General features: G+C 36.6%; 1 protein-coding gene across 1 annotated transcript; it reads left to right on the top strand.

Moving 5' to 3' along the window:
• The first annotated feature begins 2,232 nt into the window (after positions 1–2,232).
• Positions 2,233–3,333, top strand: LOC145678405 (uncharacterized). The gene has a single exon (XM_081748523.1). It carries the CDS (start codon positions 2,233–2,235, stop codon positions 3,331–3,333), a length of 1,101 nt encoding a protein of 366 aa, XP_081604649.1.
• Positions 3,334–23,075: the final 19,742 nt, after the last annotated feature.

The following is a 23,075-nucleotide window of genomic DNA, read 5'->3' as shown; positions in this document are numbered from 1 at the left end:
AATTCGGCAAATACATTCTTTATTTTTTTAAAAAAAAGAGTGAATACGTGTGTTTCAGCGTTTTCGAAAATTTCGCTGCTAAGTAGCAGAAAGAGACAATTTCTATAATATTATAATTTTCGATTTAAGAAAAAGAAAAGAAAACGTACATTGTAACAATTTGCTTAAATTGTAGGTATGGCATTTAGAATAAAATCTTTACTATAAAATAAGGGAAAACGTCCTTCAGCTACTTTTAAAAATCCATCCTAAATGGGGACTTGGGAGCAAAATCTGTAATATCCTAATTTCTGATTATAATTCATAAAACGGAAAATATGAGTGTTTGCTAAGTTCAAGATATCAAATTCAGTAAAAGTTTGTCAAATGTGAACGAAATCCAGTTTCAGCTTTTCGAAAATTCCCTTCTAAGGAAAAATGGCTGAATTTGAATAACATTCTATAATATCCAGTGTGACTCTTCATTCATATAATACCATACCCAGTGTAAGGATTTGCTTAAGTTGGAGGTGAGAAATTCAGTATATAACTCTTCATTAAAAATAACGGAACTCATTTCCCAGCATTTTCAAAAATTATGTTTCTAAAGGAGGAAACGGAAGAAATTTTAATATCTATATAATATTCAAATTTCCGGTTTTATATTCATAAAATGAAGAATAAGAGGATTCAATTAATTTGAAGGTGTAATACTGTGTGTACGAAATCTTTATTTAAAATAAGCAGGCACAATCTGTTTTCAAAAAAAAAAAAAAAAAAAAAAAAAAAAAAAAAAACTTCTAAAATGGGGAATGGAAATAATCTCTAAAATATTATAATTTCTGATGTTAAAAAAAACAAATAGCCTTAAGTATTTAAAAGGGACGTGAAACTTAAAAGGAAGACATTAGCGTAAAATTATAGTTTAGAAACTATCTAACTAATAAGAGTTGACTTGTACTCGATTAAGAAAGCTGGTAAGTAAAGATGAACAATAAAATTTAGAAAGACAACTGCATGAAGAATGGCGTCAGTAGGTACTTCACTTTTGGGTTGAAATCTATTAAATTCAACTGCTTGCAAATATTATTATTATAAGTATTGCATGGAAACGTATCCTAAGATTAGTGACTGCAGATTGGCGTTACGATTCCCATCATTGAAGCCAATAAAAACATATGATCTAAAGAATTGCTGAAACTTGTTGAACAGGATATTCTTTTGATGCGTGGTTTCCTTTCACTGAAGTAAGCTCACTGCTTTGGAACATGAGAAAACGATTCAGGAGCGTCATTTCAGACTTTGCTTGAGGGGGGCAAGAGCACCACAGACATAAGACTTTCACGTTTTCTACTAGTATATTAGTAGACAATCTATTGAAGTATATGTATTGCTCAAACTCTTAGGGGGGCAATTGCCCCCTCCTGCCCCGCATAAATGACGCCCCTGAAACGATTCAACTTGGTCTTGAATTTATGGAAATTTATTTAGGAGCGATTGTGTAACGGTTTACGTAACTAAAGTGAAATAGAAACTTGCGTCAACAAACTTAGCTTATAAAAGGTATATTTGAATGAAATTTAGTTTTACGTCCCACAATTATGTCCTTTTAGGCTAAAGGAGACGGATGATTAATGAAAATGAACGATAAGGAAAGAATAGCCAGAATTAATAATGTTAGGCAGTTCTGCTAAAAACATGCTTTTGCTATTTGTTCTTTTTCCCATCGATTTGGTATGCTGAATTTCACACCTCTTGCTCAGTTAAGCAAGTCCTCAAGTTGCGCACTTTGAAACGAATTTTCAATGAACAATTTCTCACCTCCAACTTAAACTAAAGTCCATTCTAAACAAGAAGCAAATTGACAGCTCAAAAACACATGCAAGTTTGTTTTGAAGAAAGGAGTCTACGTCACACAGTTATTGCGGTCACTCAGCGAGGGTCGAATCATAAACGCCCTTTTACCAACAGTGGGTGGAGGGTTTCCTTGGCAACAGACCTTAACATTCCAATGTTGCCGCTAGTAAACACGTGTTTTCAGAAAGAAAGAAGATATTTTTAGTGTTTCGTTTCCTTGTGTGTGGGAGTGATTTCTAGATTATTCTTGTGCATTCGAGTTTTATCTTTGTGTACAATTCTGTAAATATATTTGTATATGTGAGATATTTTGTTGTATATAACGTGTGGTGTTGTGTGTTTGTGTATATATGTTTATATTTGTGTATATAACGAATATATAGGCTATTTTAAATAATGTCCAGTGAAATGGAGGACATTCTCCCTGCAAAACGGCCGAGAACACATTCTTCTGAAAGAAAGAACGTTTTAGGGAAAGGTATTCCTATTAAAGGACAATCAACGGAAATTATTTGCTCGGTTCGGGACTATTTCGAACAGGAAAGGGACAATGGAGGACCGATTATCCCTGTAAATAAGGTGCTTGACAGGACTGCCGCTGCTGTAAAAGTAAATAAATGTACCATCGTGAAAATTGGCAAAAAGAAGTTCGAAAATGAAGAAAATCAATCCGGGTCTTCAAAATTAGAAACTCCAGGCAAGAAGAGAAAAGTAAGTAAACGTGTGACGAATTTGGATACTTTCCAAAAAGACGCTATACGGCGACATATTTATTCTTATTATCAAAAGAAGGAGCACCCCACTCTCCTGAAATTACACGCGGCACTCCAAGAAGCCGAACTTTTTCAAGGAAGCAAAACATCTTTGTATAGTATTATTAAAAAGTTGGGGTTTTCGTATAAGAAAATAAATGGAAGGAGACTTTTAATGGAGAAGCCGGACGTTTCTGCTTGGCGATGTAGATTTCTTCGGGAAATATTAAAACATAATTTTGATAATATAGTGTGGCTTGATGAAACCTGGGTGAACGTGAACCACAGCGTTAGTAAAGGATGGACCGACGACACGCTTCAGGGCACAATGGGATTGCCGTTAGGTAGAGGGGGAAAGATTATACATCTTCATGCCGGTACGTCTTCTGGGTTCCTCCCAAACTGTTCCCTTCTCTTCACATCGAAGAAAACAGGAGATTATCATGAGGAAATGAACCAAACGAAATTTCTTCAGTGGTTTCAGGAATCTCTTCTCCCCGAACTGCACACGCCATCCATTATTGTTATGGATAACGCAAAATACCATTCAGTTATTGCTGACAAAGCTCCTACTATGGCCACTAGAAAAGAGGACATTGTTCGTTGGTTAATTCAACGCAACGTGGAGGTTCGAGATGATTTGAGAAAAGCAGAATTAATGCAACTCGTGCAAAGATACAAACCCCAATTCCCCACATACGTCATTGACAAAATCGCTACTCAACATGGACATAAAGTAGTGTGACTACCCCCTTACCATTGTCACTTCAATGCCATAGAACTTATTTGGGCACAAATTAAAGGGTACGTTGGCCGTAAAAATAAAAGTTTCACCATGTCGTTTGTTGTAAAATTAACAGAAGAAGCCATAGCCTCAATTACGCCAGAAAACTGGAGAGATGCAATTAACCATACGCATAAAGTTATTCAAGATGCATGGAAAAATGAAGGTGTTCTTGAAGAAAGTGTAGAACAATTGATAATAAGTGTTGGTGGTTCCAGTGATTCATCTGGTGAAGAGGAGCTTAGTAGCAGTGACATCAGTAGTAATGATGATGATGACTTGAGTGGAGTCTATCCACCGGAATAAATTACATTTCAGGTATGTCTGATTCTAAATTATGCTTGCATTTACCTTTCTAGGCCTATACTGAAATAAAATGAAAATAGTAGTTCTTTCAGAAAATGTGTTCCGGGGGGAGGACCAGTGTTGAATTCAGACATTTTCACCCGGGGGGGAATATGAACTCCTGGGGGGCAGGGCACGGTAATTTCTACATTTTGTGATTGAAATTTTGAGAATTTCTCCGGGGGGGAATAAATTTTCTTCGGGGGAGAAATTCCCCCCCGGGCTACCCCCTGAATTCATCCCTGGGGAGGACACATGTAGTATTCTGGGGGGCACTGCTGGTACTATTTTATTTATTATTATATGATAAGACGTATTATTTTGATCTCGTCCGGGGGCACTCTCAGAGCTCCGGGGGGCAGTGCCACCCCAAAAACATGTCTAGAAGAAACCCTGAATGACAAAAGCAAACTTTTTTTTTGGACAGCACAATATATATATAATATGTTCCAGTGACAAAAAATTGAAAAAGCAAAATCGTCGCGGGAACCCTCCCCCTTCCCAACATGCAGAAACTGGGACGACAAACATATCTTTTCATCCATCCAAACAAATCAATATTTAGAGATTTCCTTTTTCGTTGACTCACAAGACAGTTCTAGCCCGAGAACTAACCGGGATGCGCACGAAGTGGCAACAGCGTACCACGTGCTTCTCCAAACGTCAATTTGCTTCTAGTTTAGAATGGACTTTAATCCTCACATTGGACATTTTCTGAATAAGGAATCGGAAATTAGATTGCTACAGAAATTGTTCTCTTTCGAGTAGTTCTGTATGTGAGGCTGTTCAGCTAGCAAAATAAGCCATTATTGAAGGGTATCTTGGCTCGGGGCAAGACATCCTTCGAAATTTGACAAAGAGATGTAATTACCAAAATATGTTGGCAAGTCAAAGGTCAAGTTCAAATTCAGTTTTTGAGAGGAACATGTTTGCTCAGGGTACCTGGGATCACAGGTAACTGTCTAATCTTGATAGGTTAAGATGAAATTTTGCGGAGGAGTATCTTGGTCCAATTGTACATTTCTAATTTTGGTGAGGGATACTATAAATGGATATCTTAAAATTACTCAGTCCGCCGAAGACTTTCTTCTTCTTTAGGTAATGTACCTAGAACTATGATGTCCATCTTAGATCTCAAGAGAACTTTATAAGCTTTACTGAAGAAATATGGGTATTGGTCCTGAGGAAGAGGGTTTCGTGAACACGTCTTGGGTGAAAGGGATATCCTGGATCATAGTCCAAAAGGATATTGATTCTGTGGGACAGGACTTTGTTTATTGTCTTAGAAAGAGACCTTGGACCATAGTCTATCTTAGATTTCAAAAAACGTGTGTAACCACTTTAAAGTTATTTTTTAAAAACTATATGGCCGAATCGTAATTTTAAGCCGATTTTTTATATATTTTTTTTTACAAGAGAGGTAGGTTAAGACAATAAAATTTCGATCCAAACAGGGGTATTACCTCCATTACTTGGAGGGTAATGTTTTAATTATTTCTGTGTATGTCTATATTCAGAGAGAACCATGTCATGGATTTTGTATGGACTTTTAACAACTTGAAAGAAGTGTATAGTTTGAGATAAATGTAATTTTAGGGATGCGCACGAGTCGAGACATGTCTCGAATCTCGACTCGTCTCGACTCGAATTCGAGTCGAGATTCGAGTCGAGACACACTTTCTAAAATTCGAGACGAGTCGAGACAAACGTGTTTCTCGACTCGAATTTTCGAGTCGAGACACGAGTCGAGTCGAGACAGCTCATAAAAATCTCGACTCGACTCGAATGTCTCGAAAATTTTTCTAAAACTTTTAATATTATTATGAAGAAATTATTCATTCAGGAACAGCCTTGAAACCAATTCCAGCATTTATTACTTTAGAAAGGTACAGAACGTATAAATTTAATAGTTAATCTTCCGAGATCAAGATTTAATTTTCAGCTCAATTCAGTTAATTAAAACTAGTAATTAATGTCGTGATATTTGATTGTACTTCAAATATAATAATAATAATAATAATTGATTATCTAGTTTGTACAAAACTATTATCTGTAGCCTATATCTAGTCTGTATAAGAGCATTGCAATAAAGTGAACATCATAAATTCTCTGAATGAGCAATTGGCAGTCTATAGTAATTTAGCATAGTTATAACTATTGTGTTTTAATTTCCATGAACGCCTACATAACTTCTGGACAGGGCCGGATTTAGGGGGTGCAAAGGTGCACGCTACCCCCCTTTGTTGTAAATATACCTATCTAAAATGAGAAGCTAGCAGTGAAAATACCGCGACACTGGTGTGTCGTGAATGGGCCACTGGTGTACCGCGAGGATATCAAAACAAAATTATTAATTCTATAGCAATCAAATTGCAAAACGTAGGGGAAAATGTATATTTGTATTGCACATTACTATGAACCTCTACTATGAATCTACAATTTTAAGTTTCATGCCGTGTTACTTTTCTGTACATTTCTAATGTTGAAAAAAGTATTTGTTATTGTTATGACCATTATTGCTTCTTTATCGTTACAGACTATTTCGTAACTTGAAAATTAAAATATCATTCAATCCTTTCGATAAATTATTCACATTTGTGTTTTAAAAGTAAAATAGATTTATTTGTTCGTTCGTTATTTAATGATCTTCATTCTTAGTAAAAGGTTGGATACAGTTTTCGAAAGAATAAGCGTATTTTTAATAACCTGAGTCCAACATTTCATTGCAGTTATTTTCTCCTTTTAAATTAGAATGAAAAATAAGCATAGTGATTTACCACGAGGAAAACCCAGTGATCGAGCTTTCTTCTCTGTGCGAAGGAAATCAGTAATCAAAGAAAAAAATACCAGTGTGTTTTATATTTACAAATAATAATATCTATAAGTGTGCCGCGAGAATCCATGTTACACCCGTAGTGTGCTGCAAGTTGATAAAGGTTGGGAAACGCTGGTTTAGAGGAAAGAATAATTGGTACACTCCCTCCTCCCTGCTCTCTCTCTGCCTAGTATATTTTCTTTATTTTATTGTCTCCGAAACACCATTCCAGACAAATGCTTTTCGGTAGAAAAGCTAGAAACAAACCATCCCGCTCTTGGACAAAGTGGGCAACATGCGGTAGTCAGGTCAATGAACCTGCTTTGGAAATTTTCGTGCAATTTAGGTTACTGAGAGGGTCTAGTTTCTTCAACTATGCCGCCTTCTACTATGGCTCGTGCCATAAATAAATCATCGTCTGATCGTATGGGAAACACCGCTAGTTGTCCTTGCCTGACATCTGTTTCATAGAGGCCGTTTAGACGTTATGATAAATCATCAAGGGTAGAGATAAATTTCAGAAATCATAACGTCTAAATTAGTTTATCTCATGATATCTCTCCTGCATATGATACGATGCGATAAGTTCGACATGTTCAACTTATCGCATGCAAGCCAGGTATAGCCCCCCGTAGAGAAACAAAGGAATGAATAGGTCACCGCTTCCAACCCTCCTTGGCTGCCAGCTTCTTGGAAGGAAAGCGGGAAATATCTGGTTAAAAACAGGTTTTGTTAAGAATTTGCTTATACCTGTCGTCCAGTGGTTTGTTCTGTTGACAAAAAGGAAAGAAATATCTTTTCCCCGGTTTCTTTCTATGAAATGCGAGGAGACTTCCAAACTACGAAAGCTACAACAAATTAACCGCTTCAATTTGGTTTGCTTTGATATCTGAAGTTTAACCTCGGCTAAAGCAAAGGTAGATCCATAGTTTAAAATGAGATAAAACCGACTAGCACCGGGAATTGAAACCTGGACCACATACATCAGAAGCGACACGTCCTTGATTGAAACCCTTTTCATGTCTTCGAAACAAGTTATTATAACCAACCAGAGATGGCCAACACATCAACCATGGTCTCTAGCCTACCGGCAATCGTGAGAGGTAGCCCGCGGTGGTCTGTGTCACACTATCTGTATCAATCAGTCTCGATGGACTGATTTCTAGTTTCTGATAACAAATGAACGTTTCTGAGAAAATAAAAATGAATTAATTAGGTTTTTAAAAAATATTTAATCTTAATTTTATTGTTCGTATTTACTTCTTTACTGTCCATCACGTCCTCATTATTAATCTATATTTTGATTAGTAGATCACTAGAGAATTCGGAAATGAGAAGTAGCCCTCAAACCTTAGAAAGCCTAGCCACCCCTGTTGTAAACCTATTCAATATTGTTTTATTTTCGGTTCTTATTCTGGTTTGTCAATCAAGCGCTTTAGTGCTTATCTCATGTTATTATAATCAATTTCGAATTCCAAAATTGTATATAGATACTTCATAATTAAAATTTCGAATTTTGAATTTATGTATAGTTATTTCATACTTACTTTACTTCTATATAAATTGTATTTTATTTTAAATATCGTATTAAAATATTTGAACCAAAAGTCACCGCGTTAACCATTATGTTAGTCGGGTTAATCTTCTCCCTAGAACTTCTAAGATTATATGTAATAACATTATATAATATACTGTTCCATAATTCATGCAATTTCATGTCACAATATATATATATATATATATATATATATATATATATATATATATATATATATATATATATATATATATATATATATATATATATATATATATATATATATATATAGAGAGAGAGAGAGAGAGAGAGAGAGAGAGAGAGAGAGAGATAGATAGATATAGATATAGATAAATAGATAGATAGATAGATATAGATATAGATATATAGATATATATACAATGATTAAATGAGCGCATACAGTAAATTAGAAATTTTATAATGTAAAATTCAATTAAATAACAATGTACTTGTAATTATAAACCATCATTATATCCACCTGCCATTTCGTCCTCTGTCAAGATGTCCACTGGCCACTTCCTCCATTAGTTTGGGCTGAAATATTTCCTGCTCTTTTGACCACTCTCAATAATATGTTCTTCTGTTATTTTCTGTGTAAATGATAAGAAGTGACCTAGAAGAGGCCCTGATACCGTATGGTATGGTCAAATTAAGAAGCACTGAGGAATGATTTGAAAGAGGGTTGCCCAAGATGGAATGTTCTGGAGAAATGTTGAAAGATCTTTATCAAACATTGGATTGACAACGGTTGTAAATAATAATTATCATGATTTTATATAATATTTTTGATTCCCAGATAATTCAAATTAAACAGAGTTGTTAGATTGATTTTCCATCTAGTATAAAATAACTTATAAATAAAAATTTATTGCCATTGCTTATAGCCTACCCAATTTGCAAATATATTACAGTGCAGTGTCTTCTAAACGACCCTCCCCCCCAAGTTGTAGAATTCCTCTAAAGATTTTTGAAAATACCTGCAACAAAAGTTAAAAAGTCATGAATATCCCCTAGAGTGTTAGATTCTCCTCAAAATTAACAGAATTAGACAAAACACTGCTGGTGGTTATTTTACAACTTTATCTCACAACGCTTGAAGAGCTTTACATAGTTCATAGTTCATAGAAATGAATAGTCATAGTTCATTTCTATGCTCAAAGTTAATGTTCTAATTTCCAGTTATTCATTGAGAAACTAATACTATAAAATTCTAAACTTTGGAAATGAAAAATCAAGTAAAACGTTTTGTTTTAAATAGATTATATCTATATCTATCTACATTATAACTCACAGCATTATTAATCTAATTAATGCGCTTATCGTAGCTCCAGTATTCGGTTGCAGAGGCGTAAATAAGGGGTTCGCGGACCCCGCATTGTGGGGGGCCCACACCATCAGGGAGCTCAAAATTGTGAAGTGGGACGTAGAGAAGGGATCCCACTCCACGCTGTCTACGGGAGAGCCCAAGCTTTTAGACGCCACTGTTCGGTTGTGCCATTTGTTTGTATGGCTGGAGAAATCAAATTTATGTCAAGATAAATTTGACTTCCAGTTCTGGTTTTGGAGAGTCGCTTGAGTAATCAATCACATTGAAATTAAGATCAATGTACTAAATACTATGAGGTCAATTCGGAAAAGGACTGCCGTTTGATATCAATGGCACACACTCGCAGATACAAAATGTTTATTATACACATGGGAAAAATATCACATTACATTACTTTTCAACATATTCACCATTCAAATTGAGGCACTTGTCATAACGTTTTATAAGGTTTGAATTCCTTCTTAAAAAAAAAAAAAAAAAAAAAAAAGTGAAAACGTTCTTTCACAGCGTGAAGCTTAGGGTTATTGCCATATATATAGTATGATTTGTGTCTTATTCCGTAGCTCATTGGGTCCGTGCAAATTCCCATTCCCGCGACCAGTGTTCGAGTTTTCGTTTTACTACTTTTTTATTTTTATTTTTTCATCGATCAGATAGGACTCCAGTAAAGAGGAAAATATTGTTACAGTTAAAGGTGTGATTCGATATTCTGCTAGTATTTATTTATATATTTATTGTCAAGCGAACAAAATGAAGTAGAATTTTACAAGCGTAAAACTGTTCTAGATTTTACTATTAATAAGTTTACAGCTCAAAAATAAATTGAATGCTCTTCAATTATAGTCCATAATTAGCTATGGTCAAGAAGATGGATTTAAGTTGTTTTGTGTGTGGTCCGCACATTGGCATCCATCATCTTTAATTCTGGAACTAAATATAACTAATTTTATTTTTCGTTTAGAAATAAAATAGTCACCTTTAGCTCTGAACGAAACAGAGAGCATAGTGCAAAAGGTCACTATGGCATTACATTTCGTTATGTAAAGAAATGAAAAAAAAAAAGTACATTTATACTTGAAAATGTCGAAGATAATTAGACAAATATTATGAACAATTCTATAATGGAATTAAGCAATAATTTATAATAAAATAAAACTGCAATGAAATGCAGGTGATATGAAGTTAACAAAAATGTTTGCCCCTATATGCTGAAATACAAGTTTCTTGATGAGATAGGGAAACTTCGCCTTGAAATATACACCATGAATTTGATTCTCGATAGAATCTGAAATATGTTAAGATCATGGGATTATTTATCGTAGGATCATAGTTTATACTTCATTTTCTTCAGCACAGTGGCAGATCGAAGGAGGCAGGGTGCGAATTACCGGGGGGGGGGTAAGGGGATTTCCCCCCTCAATCACATTTTGTTTTCCCCCCGAAAGAAGTCAGCTGAAGTATCCCCACCGGGGATGCTCGCTTTCCCCCTCAAACTATGCCTTAGTATAACTCCCCCTCAAACTTAGTATAACTCCAAATTTCACTGATTTTTGTTATTTCTTGTAAATTTAATCTTCTAGCTGTATTTCGAAATGATCGATGTAAACTGTTCAGTTTTGGTCATTTCTACTTACCACCTAATTACCCACTATTTTCAATGTTGTTTAGTTGAACTATATTATTATGACTACGGTTGTTAGTTGCAACTGTACCTTCATACCCTTCAGTTCGTCATCGTTTGTGAATTTGAATGTACTAATTGCGTATAACAAAGCCACATATAGATTTATAAATGTTCTTAGCGGTTGGCCAAGAAGAAGTAAACAAATAGCTTCTTCTACCATACTTGGCGAAGTTCGGATATGTCATATTCATCCTCTATATTTGTATCGATTATCATCTTATTTTAATTTTTGTTATAACATGTTATTTCATTTTCCAGTGTACTCTTTGTTAGCACATGGTCTTCATTCCCTAGTAGGTTGTGTGTATGCAACTCAAAAGTTGCATTTAATTTGTGATAATTAGCATAATAATCACTGCTTTTACAGTTTACGGAAATGAACTTTTGAAACTGTACTCAAAATCTGAGATATAAGTATTCTCTCGTAAGTATATGTTAACGTACACGCTGGGGGATACGCTCGTAGTGAGCAGACATGTTAATGAAGGTGATTTTTAGGTGAATAAGCGAATAATTCAAGATTTGTTTCAGCATTTGTTAATACGACTGGTTCTCCGTGTCATTGTCCGTGTCTGTATAAGCATTTCAACTGGAGCGTTTTTTTTTTTTTTTTTTTTTTTAAGTTAACCCTTCATTTTTCCATCTTTTCGCTGTACATTTTGCTGTCCACGCTAATAATGTTATCTGAAAAACTTCAATGTTTTACTTTATTTGAGTAACGTAGCCCATAGTGAATCAACTCATCTTCAACCTAACAGTAAAGTAATTTTTAAGTGTTGACTTTCTGTGCCCATCACGGAATCGATATTTGGAGAAAAAAAAAATCGTGATGAGCACAGCTTTAGCTGGAAGTAGAAGCACAAGCTCGAAATTTGAATTAAGAGATTTTAAATATTTGGCCTTCGATTTGACCTTGATGTGAGAAATCGGGACCAGCAACAATCCATTTATTTGATAGGCTAATATCTAGATTTTCTTTTCGGCGTGCCAGTAAGCGTCAGGTTAATCACGAATGACACATAATTAATGCTCCAATGCTCCTTGCATGTGCCAGGGACTTATATGGGGCTATAGCCCCCTCTCAAAAATATAAAAAAAAAACTCCATAAATATCCTTAGTAGGGACATACGACAAGAAGGTATTTTTTGTTAATTGATGTGAAATTTGGCGTCACTGTAGCAAAATAGTATGCGGCTTTCAAATCTGGAATGATATTTTGGTAACGCACCATCTTAGGGGGGCAGAGGGGGCAAAGCATAATTTGGTGGATCTTTATAAACATTTCAAATTTTATTTTGGAAATTTCAGGAAGCGTTAGATTAATCACAAATGATACAAAATTAATATTCCGATGCTTTTTGCATGTACCAGTGACTTATATTGGGCTACAGCCACCCTTTCAAAATTCATGTAATTTACGATAAATATTCTTCGCAGGTCTTAGGGGGGCACAGGGGGTGAATCAACAGATGATGGATCTTTATAACAATTCAAAAGCTTGTTCCGGAAATGCCAGCAAGCGTCAGATTATTCACAAATGTCACAGAATTAATATTCCAATGCTCCTTACATGTGCCAGTGACCTGTATGGGGCTATAGCCCCCTTTTAAAAATAAAAAATTCACCATAAATATCCTTAGTAGGAACATACGAGAAGAAGGTATTTCTTTGTTAATTAATCAAAAATTTGGCGGCATTGTAGCAAAAAAAGTATGCGTTTATGAAATCTGGAATGTTATTTTGATAACGCACCATCTTAGGGGGGCAGAGGGGGCGAAGCATAATTTGGTGGATCTTTATAAAAATTTCAAATTTTATTTTGGAAATTTCAGGAAGCGTTAGATAAATCACAAATGATACAAAATTAATATTCCGATGCTTTTTGCATGTACCAGTGACTGATATTGGGCTACAGCCACCCTTTCAAAATTCATGTAATTTACGATAAATATTCTTCGCAGGGACATACGGGAAGAAGGTAAATATGCTTTACAATTAATGTGGAATTTGTCATTATTGTAGAAGAATGTTTTGATTTTTTTTTTAAATCTTGAATCTAGTGTACCAGTAAATGAATATCGTCTGTCAGTGTACCAGATTGAGGATATAACTGTTGTTTTGTCATCACCGGAATATAATAAAAGATTTTTGCGTTTTTATAAAACAAATTGGACTCTTTTTATAGCATAAAATCACACATACAAGTTACCTGTATATTTTCTGCCCACTTCAGCGAACCAACTCGAACACAAAATGACAATGGAAAATGCCGCGGGTATCACGAACGAAAAAATCTTAATGAGAAGTAATATTTTAAAAGTTAAAAGTGTAATAGATGACCTTTAAGTTTCAATAATGTTTTCTTTATTCATAAAAAAAGCATATATTTTCCCTACTTCTTCCACAATAACTGTATGATCCCGCTTTCCACGCAGTAGCTTACTCGTATACTGCACTTGTAAGCACGTCAGGAAATCGTATACTACGGACACATGGTTCTTATAACCGTGTTTCTCTTTTCAATTTTTGGCTTTATCATTTCAAGTAATTCTTCAAATAATTTATCCGGCATTCCAAAATAGTTCGTGTACATTATACTGTCTTCAGTCCTGATTACCTGTACGAGGTTAGCATGAATCCCATGTCCGTATCGTCGTCTAATCCAATCTTTTACCCAGACTTTTCGATTTCTTTTCTTTTTTAAACATAAATACAATGATACCATTGCCACAGACGTAATAAAGCTAAAAGTTGCAGCATCCCTGTCTTCCATTCCAAGGTCTTTATCTCACTACGGCGGGAACAAATTAGCGAGAAACAGAATTGTCCTTTTCTGACTGACACGGTGCTCACACATACACACACACACACACACTCACAAACAGCGTGGTCATCTTTTGTTTGTCTAGGAGACACTCAGTTTCTGAAGTAGTTCGCATAATCTCCGAAAGATGTCAGACCCTATAGACCATGTGCTAGAGATATCTACGGAAAATATCGCTGTGTGTAAATAGAAAATATCTCACCTGCATATGATAAAAAAATCTCTACCCTTGATGATTTATCATAACGTCTAAAAAGGGCCATACGTATTCATATTAGCCAGTGACAGCGATAAAGAGCGCGCATACCCTGGGGTGCGGGGGAGCATACTTGAGGGAGCCTCTACAAGGTACGCTCAGCAAGGCACCTTTTACTTGTCATTTATAATTTTAATGCATTTTGAAAGCGTTTCTACACAGCTTATAATTAATTCTAACAGTTTCACAGAATAAAACCAGTTGAGAATGTTCCATGAGCATTGCCAGAACGAACTTAAAAAGAATGGAGATATGGTGCGGGAAGGAAAACTGTCATTGTTCCTACCTCGCAAAAATTAGTAATTAGTAAAATATTATCTCTCTATGACTTACAGTTCTCGAGATATGGCTGCTTAAATATCTAGAAATTTGAACTTTTTGGCCAGTATTTGGAGAACGGTGGCCAGTTGGCCAGTAGACAGTTAATCGGTGGACACTGGTTATTATTTGGTATTAAAATGTTCACCATCCTCTTAGGTATTGATCAACACCAATATGATCTCTCTACAACTTACGGCTCCCAAGCTATTGCTACTAAAATATCTAGAAATTGGCCATTTTTGGCCAACATCACGGGAACGGTAAGTCATAGAAAGATGATATTGGTGTTAATCAATACCTAAGAGAAAGGTAAACAATTTGGTACCGATATTAATTAGTGGCCACTGGCCATTGGCCAAACCAGTGGCCAGTTGAACAGTGGCCACCGGTTACTATTTGGTACCAAAAAGTTTACCATCTTCTTGGGTATTGATCAACATCAATGTCATCTCTCTACATATTATGATCCCTGAGCTATGGCTCCTTAAATAGCTAGACATTGGCCATGTTTTTGGCCAATATCACGGGAACGGTAAGTCATAGAGAGATGATATTGGTGATAGTCAATACCTAAGAGGATGGTATGCATTTTAATACCGATATTAATTGGTGACCACTATACAACTGGCCATTGGCCAAACTAGTGGCCAATTGGCCAGTGTTAATCGGTTACAATTTGGTACCAAAATGTTCACCATCCTCTTAGGCAGTAAGTACGCCAGAAATTTTTACTTGGGAGGGTGTTCAAAATAAAAGGGGGGGTGTGTGCTCTCAGAATAGTGATATAAGTTTTAAACAAACTCAAACAAGAAAACAGTATAATTTGTTACGCAACTATTGCAATACTACTATTATTATTACTACTACTATACTACTACTACTACTACTACTACTACTACTACTACTACTAATAATAATAATAATAATAATAATAATAATAATAATAATAATAATAATAATATCAGCTCTTTGCAGTGGTAGGTTCAATAAAGTAAGTTCACACATTTGAGCATTTATTATTATTATTAAAGTAAGTAATACAGTGAAACCTCTCAAAACGGACATTGGTGGAACCGATTATTTGTCCGTAAATGAATGTGTCCCTAAAAGGAAGGATTTTCTCTCATAACACCACACCACATATATTTATGACATGGAATAATAAGAAAGTTTGTCCTCTTATAAGATGTCCACTATTGAGAGATACCCATTAAGAGAGGTTTCATTGTATTAGGAATTAACCTCCACTATTTTACCCAGTAATAACATGTGAATTGATTACATACGAATTATTGTAATTATTTCGCAAAATTCTGCTATTATTTCAATTTATTCACCCCCAGAAAGTTTTAGTGGATGATTTTTTCCAAAATATTAATTGGCAAAAAATTCCCTCGTCCCATGCTGAAAGCACATTCGTTTAGTAATTAATACTGTACATAGTTCCAATTTCATTATTTTAATACTCTAACCCTGTTGTTAACGTTAATTGTTGTAATATTATTTGATCTCTTAATCTCCGTTCCTGCCCCTTCCTGGCTACGTTATTCGCCAGGAATGTCTTTCATAAGAAAATTATTAATTGATTTAGTTGTTTTCCAGAAATCCAGTTTTTCAATTTACAAATACTTTTTAACTTTCTATTTTGTCTTCTTTAATACACCCTAATTTTAATAATCCCAGGGTTCATAGTGATCTGGTCTCTTGTAAATAGTTGAAAAGTGACCCAAAATGGCCAAAAGCACACGAAAAAGTGACCAAAATCTCATCATGCCCCTTTTTTCCTTTGGCAATTTCTCCATCACCTCTCTCTCTGTTTGTTGTTTTGTTTCTTCTTTGCTTCTTCTTTTTGAGCTTCCTCCTTTCTTAGGTTTTCAAAGTATGCTTTGTAGTTACGGTAAGCAGACTTAGCAGATGCAGAAAGCTTCTGAGTAAGTGAAACCAGTTCTGGCCTATTTCCGAATTCCTTCATCCCAGACATTATATTTAACTTCGCATTAAGAGTTCTCAAAAACGTGAAATATTCAAATTCATCACCTACTCTTAAGAAGAACATACAAGAAGCATAACACAAGACGAACATGATGAACCACACAAACATACACAACATTGAACGGAGCGTTAACTATTACGAGAGAAAACTAAAAGATTATTATGATAGAAGAAAGAATAGACACAGAAGGGTTCTCAACCCCACCTTGAGAGCATAAACATCCATCAACCGTCCACTGTGCTTTAGAAAGAATGAAAGCTGAAGTGAGAATAAAGCTGACTGTTTTATATGTGGCAGCAAGTACTGAAGCTTTCAGAAGAGTAATGAGTAACAAGTTTCTGCTTTTTTTCCATTTGTTTTTATATTCTTCTTAGAAAACTGCCAATGCAAAACATCAATCACACGAAAAAGTCACTTTACCTCTCAAGAAAGTAATTTTTAGTGACAAATTTTAAAAACAAAGTAACTTTTAGTGGCCAACTTGAAAAAAAGTAAATTTTAGTTTTAAAAAAAGTGACTCGCTATGAGCCCTGTTCCGCTCAATGAATTTACGTGAATAAAAATATACTTTACAAAAAATTAAGCTAACGCCAAATGCGTTCCTGCATAACACTAGACTCAGTCTAAAATATATATAATTCTTAATTCGATCGATCTCTTCGTTTCTAAAAACGTTTTGATTACACCCTTCTAACGTCCGTCCGTTCATACACCACTTACAGAGCGGGCTCGAAACCAGCCACAGAGCTTTGGGGGGCCATGAATATGTTAGGAGGAGCCAAGTCATTAAAAATTCTCTTACAAATATCTGAATTGTGCATTTTGTATTGAGGTCTGGAGGGGACATGAAAAATTTAGGGAGGGCCAGGCCCTCCCTAGCCCCCCTCTTGTTGCGAGCCTGTTGCAGAGTAGCACTTACCAACTGAATCTGGTATAGGCTTATTACTATATTGTCATATTTTTCCTTATTGAGGAGGAGGTAGGTGAATGACCACTCAAGACGTTGCCAATTTCAGTCCTCTGCATCTGTCCATCAATCTCTTTTCTCGGAAACGACCGTGGAGCCCAGAAGGGTAGGTAGCAGCGGTCTGTTTTGTCAATTGTTTCAATCGAAACACCGCCCGAAAGAATGAGGCCATGTGGTTCTCGAAGCCGTACATGAGAACGAGGTCGCACGTATTTTGAAGTGAAATAAAATAAATAAGAATATTGCCTTCTTTCCTAAACGCTAACCCTTTTTTAACTTGATGTAATAAATAACCTATATGATACTGATTGATACAATTGGAAAGGGGGAGTATTCCTTTTCCATCCAGGGGTGTGCGTAAAGAAATTTGGAGGGGTGTTAGGGGGGTGTTGGGGGGGTGTAGATTACTCCCTGCTCTTAGGTAATGAACAACATCAATGTGATCTCTCTGTGACTTATGGTTCCCGAGATATGGCTCCTTAAATCTCTGGAAGTCGGCTATTTTTTGGCCAATATCTTGGGAACGGTAAGAGTGACGCGAAAAATTTAATAACTTTTTCTGATAGTTTTTGAAGCTCTATCAAATACACGGTTCAAAATTGAAAATCGCAAATAACAGACAGACGGACAGACAGACACACAGACATAAAGAATTCAGTATCGAACTTTTTAAGTTCGTTGATAATGAAGTAATAATTAAAATTAAATAATGAGGAATGACTGAACATGAATGTCAGGTTCCTCTTTGCGATTTTCCAAAGATTTTATTTTCCAGTGTAACATTTGAATATTATTATGTTAGTCTAATGCCATATTTTCGATATCGTGTATCTTACCAGGGATGATATCGAAACTGCACCTTGAATTGGGAGACATTCTATTTATTTCCTGATAGAACTTCTCGAGCAAGTTCCAAAATAGGTATTCGTTTCGTGCCCGGAAGTGACCCCGCCTTTGCAGGGGCTAAAATATATAGAACATTTTGACCTATTTTCTATAGCAGGTGTACATAAAGTACGTTGCTACCCCTAAAAGTTGAAACCTATGTTAAAACGCCTAAACACCTGTTTCATCATTGTAAAAGCATAATTTAACGAAGTGAAAATATTTGCCCCAGGGTCTCCGCAGGGTCCCAGGTGGGGTCCAACTCAAAATTGGCAATTGAAAAGAGGGACAAGTAGCATATCGTTTGAAAGCTAGTGTTAAAAGAAAAACGATAACAGAAGTTTTACAGCTGTAATCAAACTCTGTGCGAAATGGAGGAAGATTCAAAATTTGAAAACAGTCTGTAGCTAACAGTGCATGGCCACCACTAGAATTCCAAAACTGTGATACAGCTCAAAATTCTAAAACATGTGTTACAGTACTTAAAACGTGCAATTTATCTAAATGAAAATTTTTGCCCCAGGGCCCTCGTAGGGTCCCACGCGGAGTCTACCTCGAATTTTTCATTTGGAAAGGCTTCAAAAAGTACATAGTTTCCAACCTATCGTTCTCCAACTTTCCGACGACCCGTCTGGTAGAAGCAGGCTAGAAGACACGGAACCGTCGAATGTTGTTTGCTGAAGCTTGGTTTTTTTCTAGTGTATGTGTGAGAGCCATGTAAGTCAAACGCCACGGTCGTAGCAACGTGGTAGCTGCCAGGACTGTATTTTTGTTATTCTGGTATGAGGGCCATATGCATGACGGTCACTTACGGCGTGATAGTGAGGCTTCAGTGTCTCGTGGAGAGGTGCGGCCATGCTATTGTTCATGAAGAAGTGATAAAAGCATAGTGGTTCGAGACACCAACTGCACTGAATAAAACTCTTCTCCATGCAGTGTTTGTCGTCCGGAATCGAACATGTCGAGAAAGCTGGATCCTTTGTGTGGAAACTGAAAGACAAGTCTCTCACTGACTGGTAACTAAAATCAACAGGAAAGTCGATGTATCCACATTTGCCGAAAGCGTACTTGATCATATCTTGGAATCTGGTTGATTCCAACTGATTTCGTGTTACCCCAATCAAGTGAGCACTGGAATACCGATTTGTCATGTCTAGCTTGTCTCCAAGTCCTTTATTCCGAACATCCTTGTGGGCACACTTCACCATCATTTTTCTGTAAAGAATGTATCCCACATCGAATGGCTGTCCATAGGAAGTACAGCCTGGAGTGATTGTTCCTGGATGTAAGTCAGGACACTCTTGATACAAGTCCGGATCTCTCATGATGGCTGCGTCGTCCTTCAACAAAAGACACGGAGTTCCAACATCTCGAACAAGATGTGGCAGGTATTCCTTGAATATTGCCTTTGTCATCATTTCTGACTTGTTGGCTCTGATTATGACTCCAGGGATCTGAGGGATTTTACACTGGACCCTTGATCCAAATTTCCCGGATTGTTCGCGGAGCACAATGACAGTCGGGCCCACGAGCTTTCCTGATGCCGAAATCGCTTCCTGGACTGTGTAAGAATGTGTCACTTTTGATTTGGATCTTACTTGAGTTTCGAAATTTTTTACTCCACGTTGAGTTAGAGTTCGTGGTGTTACTAATTCATAATTGAATTCACTTTGATCAAGATTCACAATTTGATCAAGATTGTAGTTATCCTCTTCAATCTCCCGCCTGATTTATTGAATGTAGCTGTCGAATTCGTTTGAACGTTGCAGTGCTTTTGTTCTGGCTGCCATTGTCATGATTTTTGTGATTTTCCTGGAGCCCCAGTTCATTTCTCTCAATAGTCGGCATATTCAAAATCGGGATGCCTTGAAACCAGTAACCCCTAGCTTCCGCGATTGTTCCAAGGCTTCCACGGCAATGTCTTCAGTGATCCTGAAAACATTCGGAGCAGCGCGTTGATTTTTGCACCATGCTCTGACAGATTCTCGGAGTTCTGTTAGGTTGGTCCGCTTGGATGCCTTGTCCAGGAATAGTTCCATCCGAATGATGTCATTTGTACAAATGTCAACTCTTGCTACACGTTTCGCATCCTTGAGTTTACGACCACTGGATGCGTTGTTATAAGCTGCTACAGTATCTCTCAATTTCGTTTCACCCCATGATCTCCAAAATGCGGTTTCCTGAGAAGGATTTGGGTCCAGGAAGTCGTAATCAGGATCGTCTTCGGTACCCGAAGCAGTCCTTGTTGACTTGATGTCGTGTCCAAGGGCTGGAATTGAGTATTATCTTCGAACGTAACATAATCGTCTACGGTCATTGTAATGTCCTGGAGAACAGAGTTTGTCCCAATCAATTTGATGAGCTTGTGAACCTTCTTTGCAATCTAGAGAATCAATTTTCTAGATAAGTCAACGTTATTGCAAATTGACTAACACAACTTTTCATTCAAGCTAATCACAGGCTAGAAGTTAGGGTTGCTGGCTTTCTAAACTCGTCATTGCAAACGTTCAATGTATAGAAATGAAAACGTATGTCCTGGAGTCCCTATATGCGGGCAGCGGTCAAACTACACATTTTCAATTGGGTTAAGTAGTATATTCTTTCAAAGTTTCTCAAAACAGACAGCGTATGGAACCAATCTTTCGTCTCTACGCCAATCATGTGCAAAATAGTGGGTGTTGACACTACGTCTACATGCTGAATCTTAAAGTCCATGACCACCTCTTACACCTAAAGCTTTGAAACAAATGACGAACTATGTGGTACTTCACATCGAAGCGACAATTGTTGATGCAAACAGCCACGTGGTCTAGAGGTTTCCAGATCGCTTCTACCAGACGGGCTGTCGGTAAGTTGTAGCGGGATAGCTTTGAAACGATATGCTGTGTGCCCTTCTTTTCAATTGTAAATTTTTGAGTTGGACCCCACTGGGACCCTGCGGGGACCCTGGGGTAAACATTATCATTTCGATAAATAGCAATTTTCAAATAATGAAACACGTGTTTTAGAATTTTAGAATTTTGACATATGTTTCACTGTTTTGGAATTCTAGTGGTGGCCATGCACTGTTTTCAAATTTTGAATCTTCCTCCATTTCGCACAGAGTTTGATTAGAGCTGTGAAACTTATGTTATCGTTCTTCTTTTAACACTAGCTTTCAAACGATATGCTACTTGCCCCTCTTTTCAATTGCAAATTTTGAGTTGGACCCCACCTGGGACACTGCGGGGACCCTGGGGTAAACATTATCATTTCTATAAATAGCACTTTTCAAATAATGAAACACGTGGTTTAGAATTTTGACCTGTATCACAGTTTTGGAATTCTAGTGGTGGCCATGCACTGTTAGCTACAGACTGTTTTCAAATTTTGAATCTTCCGCCATTTCGCACAGAGTTAGATTACAGCTGTGAGACTTCTGTTATCGTTTTTCTTTTAACACTAGCTTTCAAACGATATGCTACTTGCCCCTCTTTTCAATTGTAAATTTTGAGTTGGACCCCACCTGGGACCCTGCGGAGACCCTGAGGCAGATATTTTCACTTCGTTAAATTATGCTTTTACAATGATGAAACAGGTGTTTAGGCGTTTTAGCATATGTTTCAACTTTTAGGGGTAGCAACGTACTTTATGTACACCTGCTATAGAAAATAGGTCAAAATATTCTATATATTTTAGCCCCTGCAAAGGCGGGGTCACCTCCGGGCAAGAAACGAACACCTGTTTTGGAAATTGCTCGAGATGTCCTATCAGGAAATATATAGAATGTCTCTCAATTCAAGGTGCAGTTTCGATATCATCCCTGGTTAGACTAGAATTACAGTGTATTACAATAAATTATCGTATTTACCAGAAATATCTTCCAAGAAAATAATTCGAGATATAACAACTTGTTATTTGAAGAAGACAGTTGCTTACTGACAAGGGAGTGGCTCCACTGAGATCCGAACGAGACAATTCTGTTCGCATTGGATATGTAACTAGACGAATCCCGAAGTTATACGTGCCACCGGGCGGGATATTGTGAGTTACAACATATTCAACGAACTTAAAAAGTTCGTTATTGAATTCTCTATGTCTGTGTGTCTATCTGTCCGTCTGTCTGTTATTTGCAATTTTTTTCAATTTTGTACATTGCATTAGATAGAGCATCAAAAACTATCAGACAAAATGATTAAATTTTTCGCGTCAATCTAACCGTTCGCAAGATAGTGGCCAAAAAATGACCGATTTACAGAAATTTAAGTAGCCATATATCGGGAACCGTAACTCATAGAGAGATCATATTGGTGTTGATCAATATCTAAAAGGATGGTAAACATTTTGGTACCAAATAGGAACCGGTAGTCACTGTCCAACTGGCCAGTAGTTTGGCCAATGGCCAGTTGGCCAGTGGCCACCAATTAATATCAGGACAAAAATGTTTAACATTCTATTAGGGATTGATTACCACCAATATCATATCTCTATGGCTTACCGTTCCCGTGATATTGGCCAAAAACATGGCCAATTTCTAGATATTTAAAAAGCCATAGGTAGGAAATTATCTGCTAGAATATTTTGAACCGAGTCATTTGTTCGGAAACGATTGGGTAAATGGAAAACTCGGTGAACATGTATCCCATCATTTTCAAGGCCACACTTTTTTGGGGTAAAAACTTTGTACTAAAAAGTTTGCCCCAGGGTTCCCCGCAGGGCCCCAGACGGGATCCAACTAAAAAGTTTCA

Source organism: Thermobia domestica, chromosome 1, assembly GCF_964235325.1.
Source record: "Thermobia domestica chromosome 1, izTheDome1.hap1.1, whole genome shotgun sequence".
Lineage (NCBI taxonomy): Eukaryota > Metazoa > Arthropoda > Insecta > Zygentoma > Lepismatidae > Thermobia > Thermobia domestica.
This window is presented reverse-complemented; position numbering and strand designations above follow the sequence as displayed.